The 20,887-nt window shown below is 54.9% G+C and overlaps 1 protein-coding gene across 1 annotated transcript; it reads right to left on the bottom strand.

Moving 5' to 3' along the window:
- Positions 1-5,866: 5,866 nt before the first annotated feature.
- Positions 5,867-20,698, bottom strand: LOC128827786 (probable methyltransferase-like protein 24). The gene is made up of 5 exons (XM_054011899.1): positions 20,405-20,698; positions 11,147-11,245; positions 10,236-10,378; positions 8,228-8,459; positions 5,867-7,190 (listed from the first exon to the last, which is right to left on the bottom strand). The coding sequence occupies exons 1-5, from the start codon at positions 20,657-20,659 to the stop codon at positions 6,873-6,875; spliced, it is 1,047 nt and encodes a 348-aa protein (XP_053867874.1). The 5' UTR covers positions 20,660-20,698; the 3' UTR covers positions 5,867-6,872.
- Between the last annotated feature and the right edge of the window lie 189 nt (positions 20,699-20,887).

Genomic DNA, 20,887 nt, shown 5'->3' with positions numbered 1-20,887 from the left:
AGGAGGAGGCCTGGTGAGGATGGGACAGGCCATGGCAAAGATAGAGAGGAGCCTGCAGGATTTTGGGAGAGCTGAGATAGTCACTGGGAAGGAGGTGACAGCTTTAGTTTGGTGGCCATCTGCCTCCTCCATCGCCCTCCCTCCTCCCCCGGGGGCTTGCTCCAGCTCCCTCCCACCCGGCTGTGCTATGGAAGAGCAGGGATATAGAGTTAGAGAGAGTTTAGATTGTGTTGCTACTAAACAGAAGAAATGTCAGGAAATAGAAATATTTTGTAGAGGGAAGGAAGCCATTTTTAAAATGACATCCTGTATCCAGGTGGCATGGTGCATCCCGTATCCACAGCGACCAGGTGTTTGGGGAGCTCTCTCTATGCTGCATTATTGGCATTTTTGGGGGGTGTGCAAGGCAAAACTTTGTGTTAAACCAGTTTGGAGACCCTAGCTCGACAGATTGTGCAAAGAAACTCAATACATGTGATCTAGTCGAGCTTTTGGCCCTGGTCCTGCCGGCTGATCCATGTGGATGAAGCCACGTTGACTTCAAGCCAATTTGCTTGCAGGCACAGAGGTCCGTCTGTGTGCATCTGATAGCAGGATTGGGGGCTTAGTCTCAGCCTCTAGCAGTTTCTATTTCATTGATGTCGGGAGATTTTCTCTCTCCAGTAAGGCCCAGGAATTCATTTCTAATACTCCGCTAGTGGCAGAGGCAGCAAAGTCAAGTTTGGCATCCTCTGGAAAGAACTAAATGAATCACCTGATTATAATATAATCTGTGAGTTGGGGAAAAAAACAATTTATACAGTAAAGAGTTACCAATAGAAGAACTGAAAGGAAGTAGACAACATAAGTAAACTGTAAGCCTTACAGAAGCAGATGTATTCATGGGCCCCGACCCTGCAAAGACTTATGCAGGGTCATCTTTTCACACATGGGCAATCCCAATAGAGCCAATGGGCATAAGTCATTAAAGAATCGGGGTCTGAGTGGAGGAACTGCCGGACTGGGACGCAGGAGGCCTGGGATTCTATTCCCATGCTGCCACTGGTCTGCTGGGAGGCCTTGAGCAAGTCACTGCTTCTCCCTATGCCTCCGCCCCCCCAAATCTGTCAAATAGGGACAATGATACTGATGGCGTTGGCAAAGCCCTTTGAGATCTAGTGATGATGCACTCTATGAAGGAGGCAGTAATAGTGCGTGAAGAGGTGCATCGCTACTTGAAACACTGATATCCCCTTCTCGGTTCAGAAATGGCATCCCCAAAGGGCAGAGGAGAAATGGGAACCAACAGCTTCCATCCATGTCACAAACTGCAGGGTGTGAATAGTTGGATCAGAATTTAAAATAGACACAACAGATGCACCATAGTAAGGTACTTAACTCTTCTGCCCATTCACTCATTGCAATTTTTTTCCTGGTGCACAATTTTATTTTCTTCACTGACTGCTTATAGACTCAACGTTTACACTTAAAATACAGAACTAGCTGGAAAGAGTAATGGACAGATGCACCCAATTAACACTGAATAAGACGTGCATATCCATCCATTCAAAGTTAATAAAGTGATCAGATTTTAAAATAAACGACAGTTACCAAGTCACTAAATGCTAGCCTCTAGCTTCCTGATGGGGTTTTTTTCAGTTTAGTGTTGCTTTGATGCTGATTTGTATCATTTGCAAATTGTTATTGATAACCCAGTACAACATGCTGACGTCAATACAGTCCTTACTGAGTGCAAGCGCCATCCTTGGGCCAGAGTTTCTGGTTCGCAGAGATTATGCTTTGCAAACTGGGTGCATTTCCTGATTCTCTTTTGGCCCTGGTGCAGGTTAGAGCAACCTCGGGAGTGCTCTAACTAGTGCTAGCTTGGCAAGAAACCATCCACTAGTTCAGAATAGCTGGAGTGATCACGGTCCAGCCACTCCTCCTTCCCTGTTCCTACATGCTCCTCCTTGCCCCTGCAGGGAGGATAGCATTGGAGTTGATTGTACCAGCTCTGCACCCACTTGTGACTCCCCCATACCAAGCTAGGGGGATGCAGCCAGTCTTCATTCCCTCTGCACTGTATGAGCAGTACAAAGAGTATGTAGCAGGAGAGAGAATGTGCCCTGTTGTTCCCCCCCGCCACTCCCGTTGTTTCTATATGGACCCATGGCACATAGGACATGTATGATACATTAATATTTCTATGCATTTCTCACCCATCCTGTCCATTCTTCCCCTCCTAGTGCACAGCACCTTGGAAAGTCAAGCCAGCAGCAGCAAAGGCCAACAATGGATGGATCAGTGGCTGAATGCTGCAGCAACTGGGGCAAACAGGCAAGCGTTCTCATCACTCAAGATCTCACCTGTCGCCATCAGCACCTGATACAGAACGCTGCACCAGTGTCACCTGACACCCATAGCTAGCACCCCTGGGCCTGCACGTAACCCACTTCCCTGTGCCTTTAAATAGTCAACCCTTGCAACCTGGCTCCACCCCTTCCTCCCCCTTTGACTGTTCAAACAGCTACACCCCTCTCCTGGAGAAACCACCCTTGAAATCACTAGGCACACTCCACCCCTTGCCAACACCCCTCTACCTCTCTCCTGTAATAACAAGCTTGCACAGCTCTAAGGCATGGACCTGGGCCCCATCTCCTATAGGAAGGCATCGGAGGGTTATCACTTCCAGGTTTTCTATGCTGCCCGTCAGCCTTTCCCTTGAAGAGGATTTGCCTCCATTGATAGGTGTCATCACAGCCCCAAGGGAATCCTGTAATCGGTATCTGCCCTGCAACCTTTATTGCTCGGCTGCATAAGAGAGTCTCTGTTTATAACCCCTGAATAATATCTCCTGAACTGCAATATCCAAAACAGAAGTGATTGATACCCCCCGACACTTGTTTCTCTAGAAGAGATGTGGTCGCCTGCCAATTGCCTTCCTGTATTTTGAATGTAAATGATTCTCCAGCTCAACGGCCATACAGACGGCCCAAGTGAGCAGAAGAACAGCCCTACCTACGCCAGCCGGAGCTGGGACCAGACATCTTTTCAGCTATTTTGCTTGTGCCACCCTTTTTTACAATGCTCGTGCAAGAGGCTGAGAACGCCAGCCAATGCCACCGGCAGATGTATTACAGGCTTTTCCACCACAGGCTGTCCTATGGATGAGCCTCAGACCGACGCGTAGGGCCCTTTTTATCGCACGCCTTGACCCTTCCTGAGCACAGACGATCATGCTACATTAAACCCCTGTGTTGTGTCTGCTAATGTCTTTGTGAACCATTGAAGGGGACTAGGGGACGCTTGTCCAAATGGTGTCTTCTGTCCATTGAGATCCTTGGACTAACGGAGCTTGGATGAAACCAGGACACATCATCCCTTGTGACCTAACTCAGGTCTTGGAAAGAGAATGCTAGTGCACTAACTCATTGCACCATCCAACTGCCCTTTGCTACTATATTAGTGAAGCACTGACTAGGTGATTGAACTGTACAGAACAGAGTAAGACACGGTCTCTGCCCCACACTGTCAAAGGAGCCTGAACCAAGGTGTGAACCCACACTGCTGAGCTCAGAGCCAAGATACTTTGCCACTGTGGTTTGGTTCTGCAAATACTGATATCATGGGTTCACGCCTCTCTTACGTGCAGGCTGATGCTTACATCGGGGAATTTATTAATGCTCCCGGCAAGGCGTAGAGGGCAGGAGAAAAAGATCCCAGTCACAGTGCTGACCTGGAACAAAACTGAAGGGATACGGCTACAGTGTCAAGTAACCCCAGGCAACAAGTAGGGTGACCTTGTCCTTGAAGAAAGAGCAATGGTTCAGCACTCTGTGTGTGTGTGGGGTGGGGTAGGAAACATTACAAAGAACAAGGCTTAGAGAGCTTGGATTTGGGGGTTCACTTGTGCCGTGGGTCTGGAAGGATTCTGGTTCTGGTTCTAAGCTGCAGGGCATGTTTATAAGGAGCTTGCTGGTGTCACTGGGAGCACTCTCAAACAATTAACATCGTTCTGTCTTTACAATGGGCTAAGCCCAGGGGCTGCTTCTTGCAGGATACTCAGTGATACTTGCCAGGAGGAAGGATCTGCTCATGATTAAGGCATGGGCCTGGCAACCAAGAGGACCTGGAGTTTATTCCAGCACTGAGTCCCAGATCCTCATAGGTATTTAGGCTCCTGACTTCCACTGAATGGAAGTTAAGAGCCTAAATATCTTAGAAGGGTAGAGTGTTGTTATTACGGTATAGAACAAGCAGGAGGGGAGGGAGGTTCTGGCAACATCCCAGTGCCCAAAGCAAAGGAGCACGCCCTCTGAATGTCAACAAGTCATTCCACCCCATTCCTGTAAGAGTACGGGTGCGAACCGGCTGGTGCTTCCATTCAATCAAAAGAGCCCGCCCTGAGGTTCAGATGAAATCCATGAAGATCCCTGGGTCTTAAGACCTGACCTGGACACCTCAGAGTACGGAGGAGCAATAACGACCTCACAGTTAAGGTGTCAGCAAGTTTTCTCTTTAATTCTTAAGCGCCTCGCTTTGGAGCAGCGCTTTCTTTGTATTCTTCTCTTCCTCTCCCCTCCCCCCACGGCTGGCTGTGTTTTTTCTCCCAACGGGGACCCGAGCCGGTGCTGGTGGAGGGCAGTTACAGGAACGCAGTGGTGCAGCTGACATTTACTAATCAGCTCTAACCTGAGATCCACACACACACTGTCTCGCTGGCTGTCTTGTCTCCATGGAGACACTGCAACCTTTGCTCACTAGTTAATGGTATCTGGGAACAGACGCCACCCTTCCTCCCAACGCCCTCTCCCGCACACCCAGAGGAAATGGGAACTTGCCCACTGCAGGACAATTTGCTTCCGAAGCAGGGGAGGAAGGTGTCCCTGTTTGCATGGCTAATAAAGAGGCAAGCAGAACTTGGCCCTGCTTGTGTGATATGGGGAGGGAGAGGGGGGGGGTAGTGCTGCAAGTTATGATGGCGCATCACCACGGTTTTATGGATGGAGAGATCGTCTTATTGCCCAAAGACCCACCAAGAAAACATATTCAAGGTTTTGTTTTGTTTTTTATGACAGCAGTGGTAAGGGTCTCTGTCATAGCGTACCATGGTGTCCTTGGCAGGGTTCTACATTGCTAGGCAGGGCAAAATTCGTGCCGTGCATGGCTCGCTGGTGGATGTCGTTCCCTCCTCCTTACTGCAGTGGACACACACAATCATCCAGCCCTGAGGGTCACCCAGGCTTGATTATTATTATTTAACGGCAGATTTCGGGGTCGGTGCCGACAAACTCAGCCGAGCAGCCCGAGAGGTTATGGTGACCCAGACGCCTGGGTTTCCTGAAGTTATAGTTACACATACTCAAAAAAAATCCTCATGTATTTAATACTGACATGACTGCGGGGCCTGCTAGGGCAGCAGGAAAGTCAGAGCACAAAGCTTCCTGGGACAAATGCAGTGAATTCCAACCACAGGGGGGGCCAGGAGCATGTTCCCTTCCCAGAAGTGCCCTGCTCTCATCTATTCTGTTCTGAAATTAACATGGGAAAGATGCCCATTACCTGCTACCAGATAATGACTATGATTAGGCGTATCTCTACTGCCAGCCGAGATCTAAAGGGTTTTGTGTACTCCAGCAGAGTTTGCAGTTGCAAAAAACCCAAGAGCAATAAGGTGTAAATAAAAGACTAAAGAAAATAGTGTTGTCCACCACGAAAGGATGCGGGCAGAACCAGCTCTAATGACATTTTATAGCACCATTCGGTGCTAGTGATCGGCGCCTCGGGGGGCATGAAGCAAAATAATTGGACGCAAACGGACTCAAACCTTCGCCCAGAATTCAAACCTGAACTTTACTTTGGTGATTCCAAAAATGTGAATAGCTTCCCCCCCCCCCTTGTTTTTAAAAGTAATTTACAAATTTGCACTTCCTGGTTCTGGACGGAAATAGATGAGCTGAAATACAATGAGACGGGCAAGGCGTCAGGCCAGCCTAACCCAAGTGGTAGGAGCTGGTGTCTCAAGAGAGAGCCAGCTCTCGTGGGATCTCCAGCCCACTTTTTAGACGGCATGTGGGTGCAGCAGTGTCATTAGTGGAACAGGCTGTGTCGTTGGCTGGAAGTCTGAAAGGTGCCAACAGGAATTAGGTGCCCAGGTCTAACTGAATCCGAGTGTGAATTGGGCACCGACCTCCTTTAGCCTCCTCTGAAAATCCCAGCTAATCTTAACAGCAACAGGCTGCCGGGCTCCGCAACAGTTGCCGATTCCCTGCCTCTCGCTTCCATTTGGCAAATGCATCCAGGTTAGAATGGCTCCCCCAACAACGGAGCACTGGCAATTCATCTCCCTTCCTTCCCAGGTCTGGTGTGGTCATTTCAGTGGCTTTTGGAAGCAGGGGGCCAACACAAACAGCAGTTAGAAGCACTGCTGTACCTTCTCCCACAAGGCATCAGCTCGGCTTCTTATTGTCTGTGCTGCCAGGTCTCGGTGCCCCGGCATGCTCCTTGCTTCATCAGGAAGGACGTGAGCTGGACACTCAGGCTCTTGCACGTGCTCAAGGCCAGAGCAGTGGTTAGATGGTCTTGTGGGAGGAGGTATTTGGAACCTCGGCACCTTTGAGTCTCTGAAGCTGGTTTTTAGTCCCCGTTGAAGCGTCCATCTGAGTGGCTTTTGCTGTCAGAGTCACAGGTCTTGGACCTCTGTTAGCGCTTCCTGGATTCATCTTCAGAACCCTTTTGGCTGCATCATCCGTCCCTGGAATGCAGCAGAATTCCGCCCGGGGTGCGTTGTGGCCAGCTGGGACCTAACAAGCACACCCATTCCGAGCTCGGCCAGGAGCCAGGTTTGAAAATACCCAGCTCCACCCTCACAAATACCCACGGTGTGCCCCCTTTCAGTACATCCAGTACGTGTTGACCCAGCTCAGGGTGTAGGAGCTGCTGGCATTGAAGAGTTCTTTGTGCAGGAAGAGCTGCGGCTTCTGCAGGTCCTTGAAGCTATGGAACAGCCGAAACCCTCTGGCCTCTAGTGCCTTCAGCAGGCTGTACCAGTAACGCACCACGGCTGCCTCGCTCCCACTGACCTCAAAGCCGGGCCAGTGGAGGTGGATGGCGAGGATCAGCTGGTGCACTGCGGCCACGGTGCCATCCACAAGGATACTCTCCAAAATTTTCCACTCGGCGCTGGCCAAGTCCGCCTCCAACACGTCGATCTATCCCAGGGAGAAAGAACAAGCAAACTCAGCAACTCTACTCAGCACTGCCCAGGGACTGGTGCTGTCACGGGAGGGGACTAGGCTGGGGCAGGCCAAGAGAAGTCTGAAAATGAGACATCTGGACACACCTGGGAGGGAGTGGTGAAAAAATGAGCCCTACTGCTCTTAGCCAAGCTCCACCAACATCCTTGTTTAAGGCTGTTTCTGAGAGCTGAGGAGCTATCCATTGACGTTTGCGGCCTGATTCAAAGTCTGTTGAAGTCAATGGAAAAGCTCCCATTGGCTTCGGCTCAGCCCCAGCGTGCAGTTGTTCTGTTAGCAATAGCGGAGCTGCCCTCCAGCTAGGGACTGGCCGAGGGATGGATTAGACCAGAGGGGCTCAGTCGGCTTCACATGGCCTTCAAAAGCAAGTTCTACTTGTGGGCACCTCTCATCACAGCCTCCCAACTGGACCCTTCACTTTCCCGATGACAGCCAGAAAGCCCAGGAACGCCCATGGGTTGCAAGAGGATGAGATGGAAGTAAACTCAGCTAAATGTGGCAGGGGTGCGCTTTTTGGTTACATCCCCCTATTTCGTCTCTGTGCTGTGGATTTCCGCTCTCTGGGATCAGGCCGGGGCATTTATTGGGAACAAAGGCCCAGATCCACAAAGGTATTTAGGCTCCTCACTTCCACTGAAATCCATGGAAGCAGCCCTATTGCTCTAGGATGGAATTTTCAAAGGAGCTGGGTTCCCAAACCCCATTAAAATCCAATGGGAATTGGGCGCCGGATTCTTAGGCACCTTTGAAAATTCTAGCTCTAACCTCTCCGGGTCACCTTGCACATCAGTTCTGTCCTCTCGCATATTCGCTGCCCTTCCAGTTTTGGTGTCTTCCTCAGATTGGCTTGTGGTTGAATTTACACCAAGGAAGATGTGAACTAGCCGCCTGAGATGCAGAGAGGGAACTGGATTTTAGGCTTCTCTGTGTATGACATCTAATGGGTGGATGGTGATGGGGCAGGGGGGGACGATGTTATCAGGTGCCATTACCTTCTTGTGGCCGAAGTCCTGCATGATCTGATGTAGCCTCTTGGAAGGGCTCCTCCGTCTCTGCGAGGAGGTGACCGGGCGTCGCTCGTGCCAGTCCAGCCACAGCGCATGGTGCTGCACCTGTCCTTTCTGCCAGAGGCCTGTCTGCTTGTAGGGGGTCAGGCCAAAGCTGTGCACCTGGCACTGCATTTCGCTCATCCGCTGGCTGAACTCAAAGCCCCTTTTGACCATGCTACAAACGAAGAAAGGGAGAGAGGCACTTTCAGGCTCTGCAAAGCTAGGCTGACCTGCAGAACGTGCAGGTGCAAGGCAAAGCATGATGGGTAACATTATGCAAACTGAGGCAAAGGCACCCTGGCTGACTTTGTTCCAGCCCTGCCGCTGTGGTTCCAAGCAGGTGGGTTTTCTTTACCCTTCAGGTGGCTTTTCAGATGCAGCCAGTCACTGCGAAGCCCACTGATAATAGGGCAGCTAAAGGGACTGCACAGGGGACATCTCTGAAGAAGCAAAGGGATTCGCTGGAGACATCAGATCTTATAGACTTTCTGCAGCTTCAGCCCTGCTCTGCAGTGATGCACCTCTAACCTGCCTTGGAGTTTTGGCTGCTCTGAGTCCCAAGTTTACAGCCCAAGCATCGGGGCAGATTGGAGAGCAACCGAAAGGAAAAACCGGTTCTATCAGAGCACCCGGGCCCAGTTAAGGGAGGGAAGGGAAGCCCAGAGCACCGACTATCATGCCAGTGTGGCACATCGGCACTGTTCTGTGTGCTGCTGGTGCAGAACCTCTGTTCTGGAGCCCACAGGCTCAGAGACCAGCTCAAAAGGGATCCCAGCAGGCCTGGAATCGCCAAGTCAGCAGCTGTCACGTGGATTAAGAGCAGCTTCTTCCCCATCTGCACCTGCAACCAGTCCGAGCTGAGCAAGTACAAGAATGGAGCCCGGTTAGAGGCCCGGAGTTTCACCCAGGCCTTTGGGGCACGGTTTTGGCTCCAGTCACTGTGGCTAGTCATGACTCAGGCTGCCAGAATGTACCCAAGAGTGGATGGTGTTCACTGCAGCAGCTGACTCACATGTGTGTAACAGACTTGCAGACAGGGAAGTGGATGGCTCCCAGGACTGGTGATGGGACGTGGCGATATTAACCTCTTGGTGGCCAGTCCCATGTCACTAGCAACTGAAAAGTCACTGTCTGCAGGCCGGACGGTGGCCTGTGTGAAATGGGATGCTGATCCTTTTTGGTGTGTATCGTGGGAGTTGCACATTCCTCTGATGTCTCTGGTTCTGGCCACTACTGGAGACGGGATGCTGGATTAGGTGACCATCGGTCCGATCTGGCCTGGCAAACCCTAATGGGCAAGTTTCCAGCACACACACAGTCCCCACCACCATCAGCCCTTCTGCTGGCTGTCTGCAGGCTGGAGCTGAACAGGCCAACGAGACCAAATGACTCTCCCATCCCTAGAGAAGAGTCCATCCAGAGCTGGGGTGAGCACATTGGTGGGTAGCATGTACGGGAGAGCTGTCCCTGTTCTGTGATGCCAGAACCTGTGCTGGCTGGGGCTCATAAAACTATTGCTTTTAACCAGCACTTCAGTCTAGAAAATACACCCTAAGACGGAAGGTTTTTCAGGAGGCCTCTGTCCCGAAGGACCCAGGATTATACCTGATAGAAGGACATGGGGTCACAGAGCAGAACAGGTTGGAAAAAGCAGCCCCAAAAACCCGAGAACCCGTTCTGAACATTTATTACTGTTTTTTTCAGAACTTGGATGACATTTTTCAAACATTGAAAAGTGTCAGCTGGAAAAAAACAAAGCGTTTTGTTTGGATGAAATTTGAATTTTCCATGAAAAATATAATTGAAAAAATCAAAATCCAAAAGACGGTGACCTGCCCTCCTGTCGAGTAAGTATCAGTCCCAACCCCCCGCATCCATCCTTCCTCAGCGGCCCTCCCTGCCCCTGTCCCTCCAAATTTCGGGTGCCCGTCCACGGAAGCACGGTGCTCACCTGAAGGTATAAACCAGGCACCTCTCCTGCTGCAGCTTCAGCGACGCAGTGGGCATGTGATCTAAGCAAACTCGCCACGGCCCGGCAGTGCTGGCTGTGAAATCCTGGAGCCCAGCCTGGCTCAGAGCTCGGGAGCAGGGCAGCTGAAGGAGAAGGAAGAACAAAATCAGCCCTTTAGCTGGGGACTGGATTGGGTTCATAACCAGGGGCTTGGGAGGTGCTTGGCCCTTGGCAGCTCTGTTTTCATCATGGCTCAGCAGCCATCCCCTGCCTGAGCCCAGTGGCGGCCAGTTCTCATCAGCCAGTGTACAGAAGCAGTTCTCCTCCCCTATGTCAACAAGCCAGCCCCATCCCTCTCCAGGAGAGCTCACTTCATCTCAGGATTCTCCAGCCCAGGTCCACCAATGCCCCTTGCCTTCCCAATCCCTGACGGCCCCATAGGAATGTCCCCTTTCCCCCTGCCCTAGGCCTCCTTCCTATCTAGAGACCTCCCCATGCCATCATGGCCCCCAAGGGATGGGACTCTGTGGGGCTGTGTCGTCTCCACCACAGGCCACAGGGAACTTTCTACAGCACTGGTCGGGGATTGGGATTTTCTCTCCCCCACCCCTCAGATCCTGCCCTTCTGCAAACCACCGGGGCACTCCTCTGATATGTGAGAGGCGAGTGCCAGCAATGAGGGTGGAAGAGAGGAGAGCGGAGCAGCCACCGGAGGGTGGGTGGGGGAGTAATCAGGGGAGAGGCAGAACCCCAAATTCAGGTCACTGTCTCTCCAGGCAAGAGGCTTATCCAGGTGGAATCCAGGCTCCCTCTCAGGCAGAGTGCCCCCCGGAGCTCTTATTCCCACCTCTGGGCCGTGTTGTGTAGCCGGGGGCTGGCGTGGGGAGGGGGAGCCGTGCTGTGTGACCTACCTGGGGGGTGCTGATGTACGTAAGGAACCGTTCGGCTTCGCTTCGGAGGGACTCGCTGCCATCGGCCCAGGGCTGCAGGGCCACCTCCTGCTGGGTTTTCTAAGGTCACAGAGATGAAATGCACAGTGAGTCAAGCGCTGGGAGTGCTGGGGCATGCTGGGAAATGAACCAGCCTCGGCTCCGGAGTGTCTAAAAGGATTCTGACGTGGCGGAGGAACCTGCCAAGGCACTGAAGGGTTTAATAACCCAGAAACACAGGCTCAGCACGGCAGCACCCCAGTGCCTGAACAGCCAGGGGACGGCCGCTGCTGCAGTGCTAGCGCTCCAGGCTGTGCTTTTATCAGCTACGCAGGGCTGGGCAGCACTTGGATGGGAAACTTCTAAGGACAGCCCAGGTGCTGCAGGGAGACGTGTAAGTGACGCAGTGCTCCTCTCCTCTGAGTCACTGCTGACCCCAATGCCCCGGCGCAGTGCTAGGGGGCGCCGTGCTGCAAGGAGCAATGGGTAGGTAAAGCATTAGGGGGCGCTCTCTCCTCTGAGTCACTGCTGACCCCAATGCCCCGGCGCAATGCTAGGGGGCGCCGTGCTGCAGGGAGCAATGGGTAGGTAAAGCATTAGGGGGCGCTCTCTCCTCTGAGTCCGACCTGCCCCCAATGCCCCGGTGCAATGCTAGGGGGCACCGTGCTGCAGGGAGCAATGGGTAGGTAAAGCATTAGGGGGCGCTCTCTCCTCTGAGTCAGGCCTGAACCCAATGCCCCAGCGCAGTGCTAGTGGGTGCCGTGCTGCAGGGAGCAATGGGTAGGTAAGCCATTAGGGGGCGCTCTCTCCGCTGAGTCAGGCCTGAACCCAATGCCCCAGCGCAGTGCTAGGGGGTGCCGTGCTGCAAGGAGCAATGGGTAGGTAAAGCATTATGGGGCGCTCTCTCCTCTGAGTCAGGCCTGAACCCAATGCCCCAGCGCAGTGCTAGGGGGCGCCGGGCTGCAAGGAGCAATGAAAGGTAAAGCATTAGGGGGCGCTCTCTCCGCTGAGTCAGGCCTGACCCCAATGCCCCAGCGCAGTGCTAGGGGGCGCCGGGCTGCAGGGAGCAATGGGTAGGTAAAGCATTAGGGGGCGCTCTCTCCACTTAGTCAGGCCTGACCACAATGCCCCGGCGCAGTGCTAGGGGGTGCTGTGCTGCAGGGAGCAATGGGTAGGTAAGCCATTAGGGGGCGCTCTCTCCTCTGAGTCAGGCCTGACCCCTATGCCCCAGCACAGTGCTAGGGGGCGCCGTGCTGCAGGGAGCAATGGGTAGGTAAAGCATTAGGGGACACTCTCTCCGCTGAGTCAGGCCTGAACCCAATGCCCCAGTGCTGTGCTGCTGGAGTGGAAATTTCTTTTGACTGAGGTGTGACACTGAGGCCCTGATCGCTCCTAGCCACTATAAGCTCTTCCGACACATTTCACAAAGCAGGGGCGCTAAGCCCAGTGTCCTGGCCATAGTCCAACTCAGGTAATTGCACGTTGCCTGCCTAAAATTCTCCCTGCAGTTTCAGCTGTGGGGTTAACAGCAGTACCACCACCATCACGAACCGATCCACACTGGAGAAGAGGGGAGCGGAGTGTGCTGCAGCTGACCAGGGTCCCCCACTGCACGGGTGAGCTCCTGTCGGCTCTGCCTCCCCAGAGCTGCTGTGGCAAAAACGGACTGTAGGGCTCACCAGCTAACACAGGAGACTTTGCATTTCTAGTGCCTGAGGGGTGCCATGTTCTTTACCAACACTACTTAACCATGTCTCACAACTTGCTCCCCGCCCACACACACCCCCCAGCAGCGGTGAGGTCCCATTATCCCCGTTTTCCAAGTGGAGAAACTGAGGCACAGAGAGGGGGAGTAACTTGCCCAAGGCTACTTTGCAAGTTAGTGGCAGATCCCAGCGTAGTCCCGGCTCTTGACCCTGTGTTCTAACTCCTAGGGAATGCTGTCTCCTGAACGAGACACTCCACAGACAGTTCCCAGTACTGTAGACCGGGAGAAGGAAACAGAAACTCCCTCCCTTCCAGCATGGGTGGAGAAGGGGCAACGTGGGAGACAAAGACCCCTTTGCGCAGGCAGGAGGCTTTGAGTACAAAGGGAAAGTCAGCTACAGCAGGAGAATGGCTCTGTATCTGCTCTGCCTTTATCAGTGTGATCAGCAATAGGCCAGCAAACAGCCCGCAGCCTCCTGCTGCAGCTCCTGGACCGGCAGGTCGTTAATTATGGCCAGAGCCAGCCTTTACTAATGACCATCTAGGTCATTAATGACCATCTAGGGCCCCAGGTCCCAGGCAAGCTCCATCCAGCTCACAGGTTGGCCCAGCCTCCCTCTGCCTGGCAGGATCAGCAGAGCCAGCTCCCCGCCGGGCCCCGTTTCAGAGCACGTAGCAGGGAGACCAAGTGGTGGAGCCTCATCAGGTCAGGGCTTTATCAAACTCTTCACGATGGCTGTGCCAACCGCCTCCCTGGCCCGCCTCACCCGGGGGCCGGCGTCCTCCCCCCACTGAGAGCCCACGGCTGGGTTTCCAATGCCTGCTCCCCATGCACCTCCCAGGGCTTGAACAGATACCTTTAAATCCAGGGCGAGCCCAACCCGTCCTGCACTGCGGACCACTGTCATGAGGCACAGGGGACACTGGACCAGCACATATGTATCCTAGCTAAACCTTTACCCCAGCCTAGCCCATGGTCCTTCCCTCCTGGAGCTGCCACATTCTTGGCTTCATCACCCACCTGTTCCCCAATGCTTAGGGGTGGTACCAATCTGCAGACCCTACTCCCATCCGGCTCGGGGGGGGGGGGCATGGAGATGGAGGCGGGAACGAGGGAGGTGGTGAATGGTGTAGGGTGGAATGTATGGAGAGGCATGGGGGGAGTGGTGGTGAGGGGCTGGTGATGGTAAGGAGGTGTGAGGTGGAGGTGGCAAGGTGTGGGGGGTAGGTGATGGAGTACTGGTGGGGAGGGGCTGGGAGAGATGTGGGTACTGGTGGGGGTGGGGGAGGAGAGGCGGAATGCTCAGGGGTAAGAGAGTGGAGAGGTGAGGGGCACTGGTGGGGCTGATGGGGGGAGGTGATGGAGGAGAGTTGGTGGGTGGGGCCTCTGCTGGGGGTTGGTGGTGGGAGGTGGCGGAGGTGGGGGCTCTGCTGGGAGTTGATGGGGGGAGGTAGCAGAGGTGGAGGATGGGGGTACCGCTGGGGGCTGATGGGGGAGGTATCGAAGATGGGGGTAGGGGCACCGCTGGGGGCTGATGTGGGGAGGGAGCAGAGGAGAGGTGGGGGTTGATGTGGGGAGGTAGCAGAGGAGAGGTGGGGACACCGCTGGGGGCTGATCAGGGGAGGGAGCAGAGGTGGGGGCACCGCTGGGGGCTGATGCGGGGAGGTAGCAGAGGAGAGGTGGGGACACCGCTGGGGGCTGATCAGGGGAGGGAGCAGAGGTGGGGGCACCGCTGGGGGCTATGTGGGCAGGTAGCAGAGGAGAGGTGGGGGCACCGCTGGGGGCTGATGCGGGGAGGTAGCGGAGGTGGGGGTGGGGGCTCTGCTGGGAGTTGATGGGGGGAGGTGGTGGGGGATGGGGGCACCACTGCGGGCTGACGGGGGAGGTGGTGGGGGATGGGGGCACCGCTGGGGGGACTGATGGGGGGAGGTAGCAGAGGTGGGGGTGGGGGCATCGCTGGGAGCTGACAGGGGGAGGTGGTGGGGGATGGGGGCACCGCTGGGGGCTGATCAGGGGAGGTAGCAGAGGAGAGGTGGGGGCACTGCTGTGGGCTGATGTGGGGAGGTAGTGGAGGTGGGGGCACCGCTGGGGGGACTGATGGGGGGCGGTGGTGGGGGATGGGGGCACCACCGGGGGGACTGATGGGGGAGGGAGCAGCAGCAGAAATCTGGCCTGGAACCGCACATACTTCAGCGCCCAGCTGAAGCCTGCGAGCTCCCTGCCTCCCGTGCAGTTCACAGGCATGAGGGGCAGGATGGGACACGGGTCCCCTATCGGGAGGGGAGGGGGCTGTGATTCATGGTGCTAATATCTCCTCTTAATTATCCTAGACACAAAGGGGCTGGGCCCAGCCAAGATCAGCAGCATGTGGGATCAAAGAGCAGGAGATGCGAGGGCGAGCGAGCGGGGACCCAACACGCCTGCTGGAACCTCTCCCTCCCAGCCAGAAGGAGGGTGCTGGACGCTGGACAGCCCGCGCTGCCCGCTGGAGCCATCCCAGGCTGCCAAATGAACTGGGGGGGGGGAGGCTAATCTCCACTCTGATTAGGCTGAATTCCCAGCGATGAAGGTTTCTTCTTTTTTCTCCCCCCTCCGCGATAACAAATAATAATATAATCCCCTTAATCCCTTCCCCTAGGAGCCTGCATTCCGCGCAGAGACAGGAAGCGCAGAGCTTCTGCCACCGCTGATAACTCAGACAATCTGGGCCCATGGAAAATGAACGAATGCCTTGGGTTGCATTATGCCCCCCAGCTGAAGAGCTCTGCCCTCCCCTCTCTGAGGATTCTCCCCACTCACCCCCCAGCCCCTCCATCACCCACGCATTCTTCTGGTTGTTCTGGGCTCCCTTCTACCTCGGGCTAGGCCCTGCCAAGGCTACCTGGAATCCGAGCCAGGATGATATTTACCAGTACTGTGGCAGGGCCCTGACATGTCACTTTCGCCTACCCGCTCCCAGATGTCCCTGGCTTCTGCTGGCGAGACAGGCTGCGTGGCATGCGGGCAGCAAAGCGTTCAGCGGGAGTGACTGCCTAGACTAGAGCCGGGCAGGGCCATACCGCCACTGGAAGCAGCAGCCACCTTGGAGTCAGCCGGGCTCCACCATTCAGCAACACACGCAGGGCCAAGGCCCCTCGCTACACACACAAGCCCTGCTTCAAAGCCCCCTTTGGGTCCCATCCACCCCAGAACCAAGAAGAACAGAATGTCCATCCCCTGATCTCCTCACTAGATCATGCTCCCTGACTCCCATCAGTCCCCTACTCGAATCTCCAAATCACACTCCTGCCTAAAGCCAGGAATAGAACCCAGGTGTCCTAACTTCTTCCCTCCCTCCCTCCCTATCAGTTCTGGTGCCTGGATTTTGTTTTAGACAGTTGTTGTGTACAACACTGAGCAACACACACAGCAAGTAAATCCCACCCCCTGCCCCCTACATAAAACAACCTTCGCTTTTATTCTCTAGCTCTCCCTTCCCCATGGTTTGCTGATCTCAGCTCCTCTGGTCTCCAAAACAGCTTTCAAAATTACTAGAGAGTGGAGACCTTTGAAAGCTGCCCCCAGCTGCATCGGCTTTTGGTTTCCCTCCCCCACATGCTCAAAACATGACAGCGAGGGCCACGTTTCTGAAGCCCCACACAAAGGATGAGCAGTGCCAAACGCCGCATCAGAGCAACTGCAACCCGCCCCTCCCTCCACCACCATCACCACCTTGGCGCACACGCTCATCTGCTCTTGCAAACCAGATGCCCAGGGTGCACATGCAGGCAAAGGATGCGCGCGCGTTTACCAAGCGAGGCAGGGCTTTGTAAATTCGCCCCCCATTCGTTCAAAAGGCACCAGGCTGTGATTGCTTAATATCCAGTCAAAGTCAGAGCAGGAAGGGGCTTAAATGGCTCAGAGGAACAGTAACAGGCGATGGAAGTTGCTGGTTCAATTCCAACCAAAGGCAGTAGTGAGTGAACGTCATTGTCCTCTTCGCTGGTACGTGAAATGAGTTTGCTGGGCCTTAGTCCAGTTTCTACCACGGAAGCAGGTACCTCCTACCACCCCCACCACCCCCATCAGAGCTGGGAGGCCTGGCTGCCAGCCTCCAGTCCTGAGGCCAAGGGTTAGGGGCTCCTGGGTGTGGCACTCTGGCATGAGTGAGAAGCGTGTGCTGCTGGGGATGGGTGATCCCACTGGGAAAAGCAGGGGAGGTTTAGCATTGCAGCTGCAGGGAGAATTCTCACCCTTGCAATGTGGGAATGGTGCTGTGCACAGCACCAGGGTTGGAAGAACCTGATGTTGTCCCCATGTAATTTACAGAGGCGCATGCACCCCCGTCTGCACATGGCCCCAGCCTGTCAGTCAGAAGGCTCAGGAGAGGTCACCGCATCGCACCATCTCTCAGGAACTCCCTCCCAGATACTGGGACACTTCCTCCTCTCTGAAAATCTCGCTGGGAAGCCATTCTGGCTCGGAGATTTAAAAACAAACAAAGGGAAAGGCTTCCGCTAGCAACACACACTCAGCCCACAGGAAGCGCTGCCACAGGGGGTGACAGGGTCGAAGACTTCAGTGGGGGGTGCACAAGAAGGACAGCTTTATGGCTAGTAACAGGGGCCAGATGGTGTCATGGCTACAAGCAGCGGTCTGGCTGTCAGGAGATTCAGTCTATGCCCAGCTCTGGACGAGGTATTTCCCCAGCCCCTCTCTGTGCCTCAGTTTCCCCATCCATAAAACAGGAATGGGAATTCTCCAGGCTGTGAGGGGAATTATTGGCACAGGGCATTTTGATCCTCAGCTGGAAAGCTCTGGAGAATGGGCTGATCCTGAAGTCCATCGCTAACTTCCTACTCTGACCTCACTCAGGCAACACTCTCAGTGAAATCAGTGAGAAGGGAAATCTTGAAACCTTTCAGGCCACATCTGCTATTGAATCAAAGTGCCAGATTTGGCAGATCACAGGTCTGATCTGGCACATGCCAGGTGATTGAAGTTACCAAGTATAAAGGATGCTAGGTAGGAGTAATGACTGTGATTTTCAAAGCCAGTAATTTTAATGAGAATCGGGTGGCCAGATCTCCGAGGCAGCTTTGAAAATCTCAGTCAGCATCTATTGGGATTACACATAATGAACTGGCTACCGTGTTTGTACCTCACTGCCCTCTTCTGGCTGAAATTAGAAACACACAACGGTGTCATGGACTCTATACTGGTAACAACTAATGAAGATTCTCCTTTAGAACCAATCATAGTGGGCTTTAGGAGCAAGAGGAGTTGAGTTCTATCCCCACTATTGCTGCAAAGTGCTGAGTTGCCCAGGTGTGGCTCAGAGCCAGCTGCGAAGTCCTACGTGACTGTAGATTTGTGTGTATATCACTCACTCTCCTGTACCCAGGGTGTGCAAAGTCTCCGAACAGCATGTTCAGACAGGTTGTAACACCTAGGCACAGCAGTGTGTCTTAGGACACAGCAACCTCCACGCTAAATTCCTTCCCTGATGCAGAAGTCGGACCTCGAATGCAGCTTTAATGCTGTTTTATGTTTAATCTCCCTCGTTTTGTTTAACCGTAATCTTCAATAAAAGCCTTCAACTGGCATCACATCTAGTGCCGGGGCTGTGGGGGTGAGGCAGTCACTTCACCAGCGGAAACCCATCCATCCCCTTTCTGCCGCTGTTGATACAGTACCAGTCTGAACCCGTGGATACTTAGCCTGAAGCTCTCCGCCTGCACTGGTACAGACACGGCTGGTGGTTTTAGATGTCTGGATGACGCAGACAAGAACAGTCAGATGGAGAGGCTGCAAAACCCACACAAAAAGCCTCCCCCAACCTTCCAGTCGCAGCAAAATCCCTGTTCATTCCTCTGCTCCCACCGGGTCCCCTATCTCACTCTCTTCAACAGAGTTTTGTGACAGCACGTCTGTCCTGCGTGGACCAGCACTGTCTGGGTCTCCGGGAGAGGTTTCCTGGATGTGAGGAACAGAGCTGCAAGGCGTCACTGTGAGACTGCATGTGTGTGCACACGATGCCTGCGGATCGGTGCGTGGACCAGGGGGAAGGGGGATGCGTCAGGACAGCTGTGTCGCTTCAACTCTGCCCGCCCTGCATTGATCCCATGAATTCCCACCCTAATGAGCCCGCTGGGACTCCTCTTTCAGAGCCCGTCTCCCCTTATGGGCAATTTGTGGGCGTCTGTAACTTTTCTCAGCCTTCCACGCTGTAAAGGGATCAGGCCGCTCACTCTCGGGTGGAGGGGACGGGATTCCTGGAGAAGTGGGGGGAGGCAAATTCCTTCTTTGTTCCCAAGGGAGTAGAAAAGTTAGAATCATGGAAAACCTGCAGTCCTCCCTCTGGCTCTCCCCACCCCCCAGCCAGAATCCCAGCAGCAAACCTGCCAAGCCTCATTATAAAGAAGCTCTGCACGTTACAATAGGAAGCAACGCTCCTAATCTCAGCAGACAGAGGCATTGCAACAAACCAGGACGGTTCACAGACACCCCTCAAGAAGACAACTAAAACAGCACCAAACACGTCTCTCTACCCTGGAGGTTCGCTCCTGCCTGCTGCAATGCCAGCCAAGATTTCAGCACATGGGCAAGGCTCCATCCTGGCCCCCGTCCAGCAAACCTTCCTGACCTGAGTAGCACTTTTATGGAAGGAGTCTCATGGCGAGCATGCAAGCCCATCTTTGCACGAGTAGGCGGCTGCCCCCACGTTAATGCAATTCCAAACCCACCTCCCGAATAGGGGAAAAAAAGCCAAACTACAGAGGGGCAGGGCCCCCCAGCAATCCCCAGGGAGATGCCAGTAGCTCACTGGCGTGTGGAATCCAGGCTGGGCTGGTTAATCTCATGACTGCTCACTAACCAGAAGCACAGGCTGCCAGCCCATAGGGTCACTGGAGCAGTGCCCAGCCCTGGGCTAACCTCCCCCCGGGGCTGGCCGTTCATCGCCCTCTGACTCCTGTGGGCTTGGGCCTAGGGTGACCAGACAGCAAATGTGAAAAATCGGGATGGGGGTGGGGGGTAATAGGAGCTTATATAAGAAAAAAAAACCAAATCGGGACTGTCCCTATAAAATCAGGACATCAGGTCACCCTACTTGGGCCTTTCCAGACATAAATGCAGCCACTTCCCGGGGGGTTCCTTACGTGCCCCTTCGGCCTGAGTCTCTCTGAATCCCGTTCATCAGAAGCAGCAGGCAAAGGGAGAGAAGAGAAGGAGATTTAGTGGGGAAAGCGCCACCCCCCAACTCCCAAACCAGACAGTGTTTCTCCCCCTCTCTCCCCCACCTCCCCAAGGGGGTCCAATGCAGAGTGTGCAGGGCAGGGGAAGGGAGGAAAAGGCTCTTTGAGATCAAGGGACGGAAGGGAGGAAGAAAAGCCAGCGCGGGAGGGAGGGAGAGGGGAGGGAAGCCAGGAGTTAGATCAGGGGTGGTTAGTCCGGAGTTAAGTCCTTGGCTGGGGAGGGAGCCAGGCACCCCGGAGAGGGGCTGCAGGGCAGAGCGCAGGGGAGAAGCGGCGCAGGGGGGCTCGGTTCCTTACGGGCTGGCCGAGGTTCTCGTTCTCATCCTGGTAGCGCTGCAGGGAGCCCGGGCTGCGCCCGCCTGGCCCCCCGGCCGGGGCTCCCGTCCCCTCGTGGCGGGGGGCGGCGCTGCCCGGGGCGGGCTCCCCGCGGATGGTGATGATGGTGAAGGGCCCCGGCTCGTCCCCCGGGCGGCCGCAGCGCAGCAGGATCTGCCCCAGGCTCAGCACCCAGCAGCCCAGCAGCAGCAGCCGCAGAGCCGAGCCGCCTCCCATGGCTCCGCCGCAGCCGCCGGCTCCTGCACCTGCGGCCCCGGCCGGGACCGGCCCCGGATTAGGGGCGGCGCGGCCCCCGCTCCCCGCCCGGCGGCTGCATTCCTGGGCTCGGGTTCCCAGGCCCCGCCGCGACCCTGCCTCCCCCGGAGCCCGCGGCGAGCTCCGGGACCCGGACCGGACCTGCTCGGACTCTGCCCAAACTTCCCCGTGCCCCGCACTGGGCCCAAA

The sequence above is a fragment of the Malaclemys terrapin genome, chromosome 22 (assembly GCF_027887155.1).
Source record: "Malaclemys terrapin pileata isolate rMalTer1 chromosome 22, rMalTer1.hap1, whole genome shotgun sequence".
Classification (NCBI taxonomy): domain Eukaryota; kingdom Metazoa; phylum Chordata; order Testudines; family Emydidae; genus Malaclemys; species Malaclemys terrapin.
Note: the sequence above shows the minus strand (reverse complement) of the source record. Positions and strands in the feature narration are given on the sequence as shown.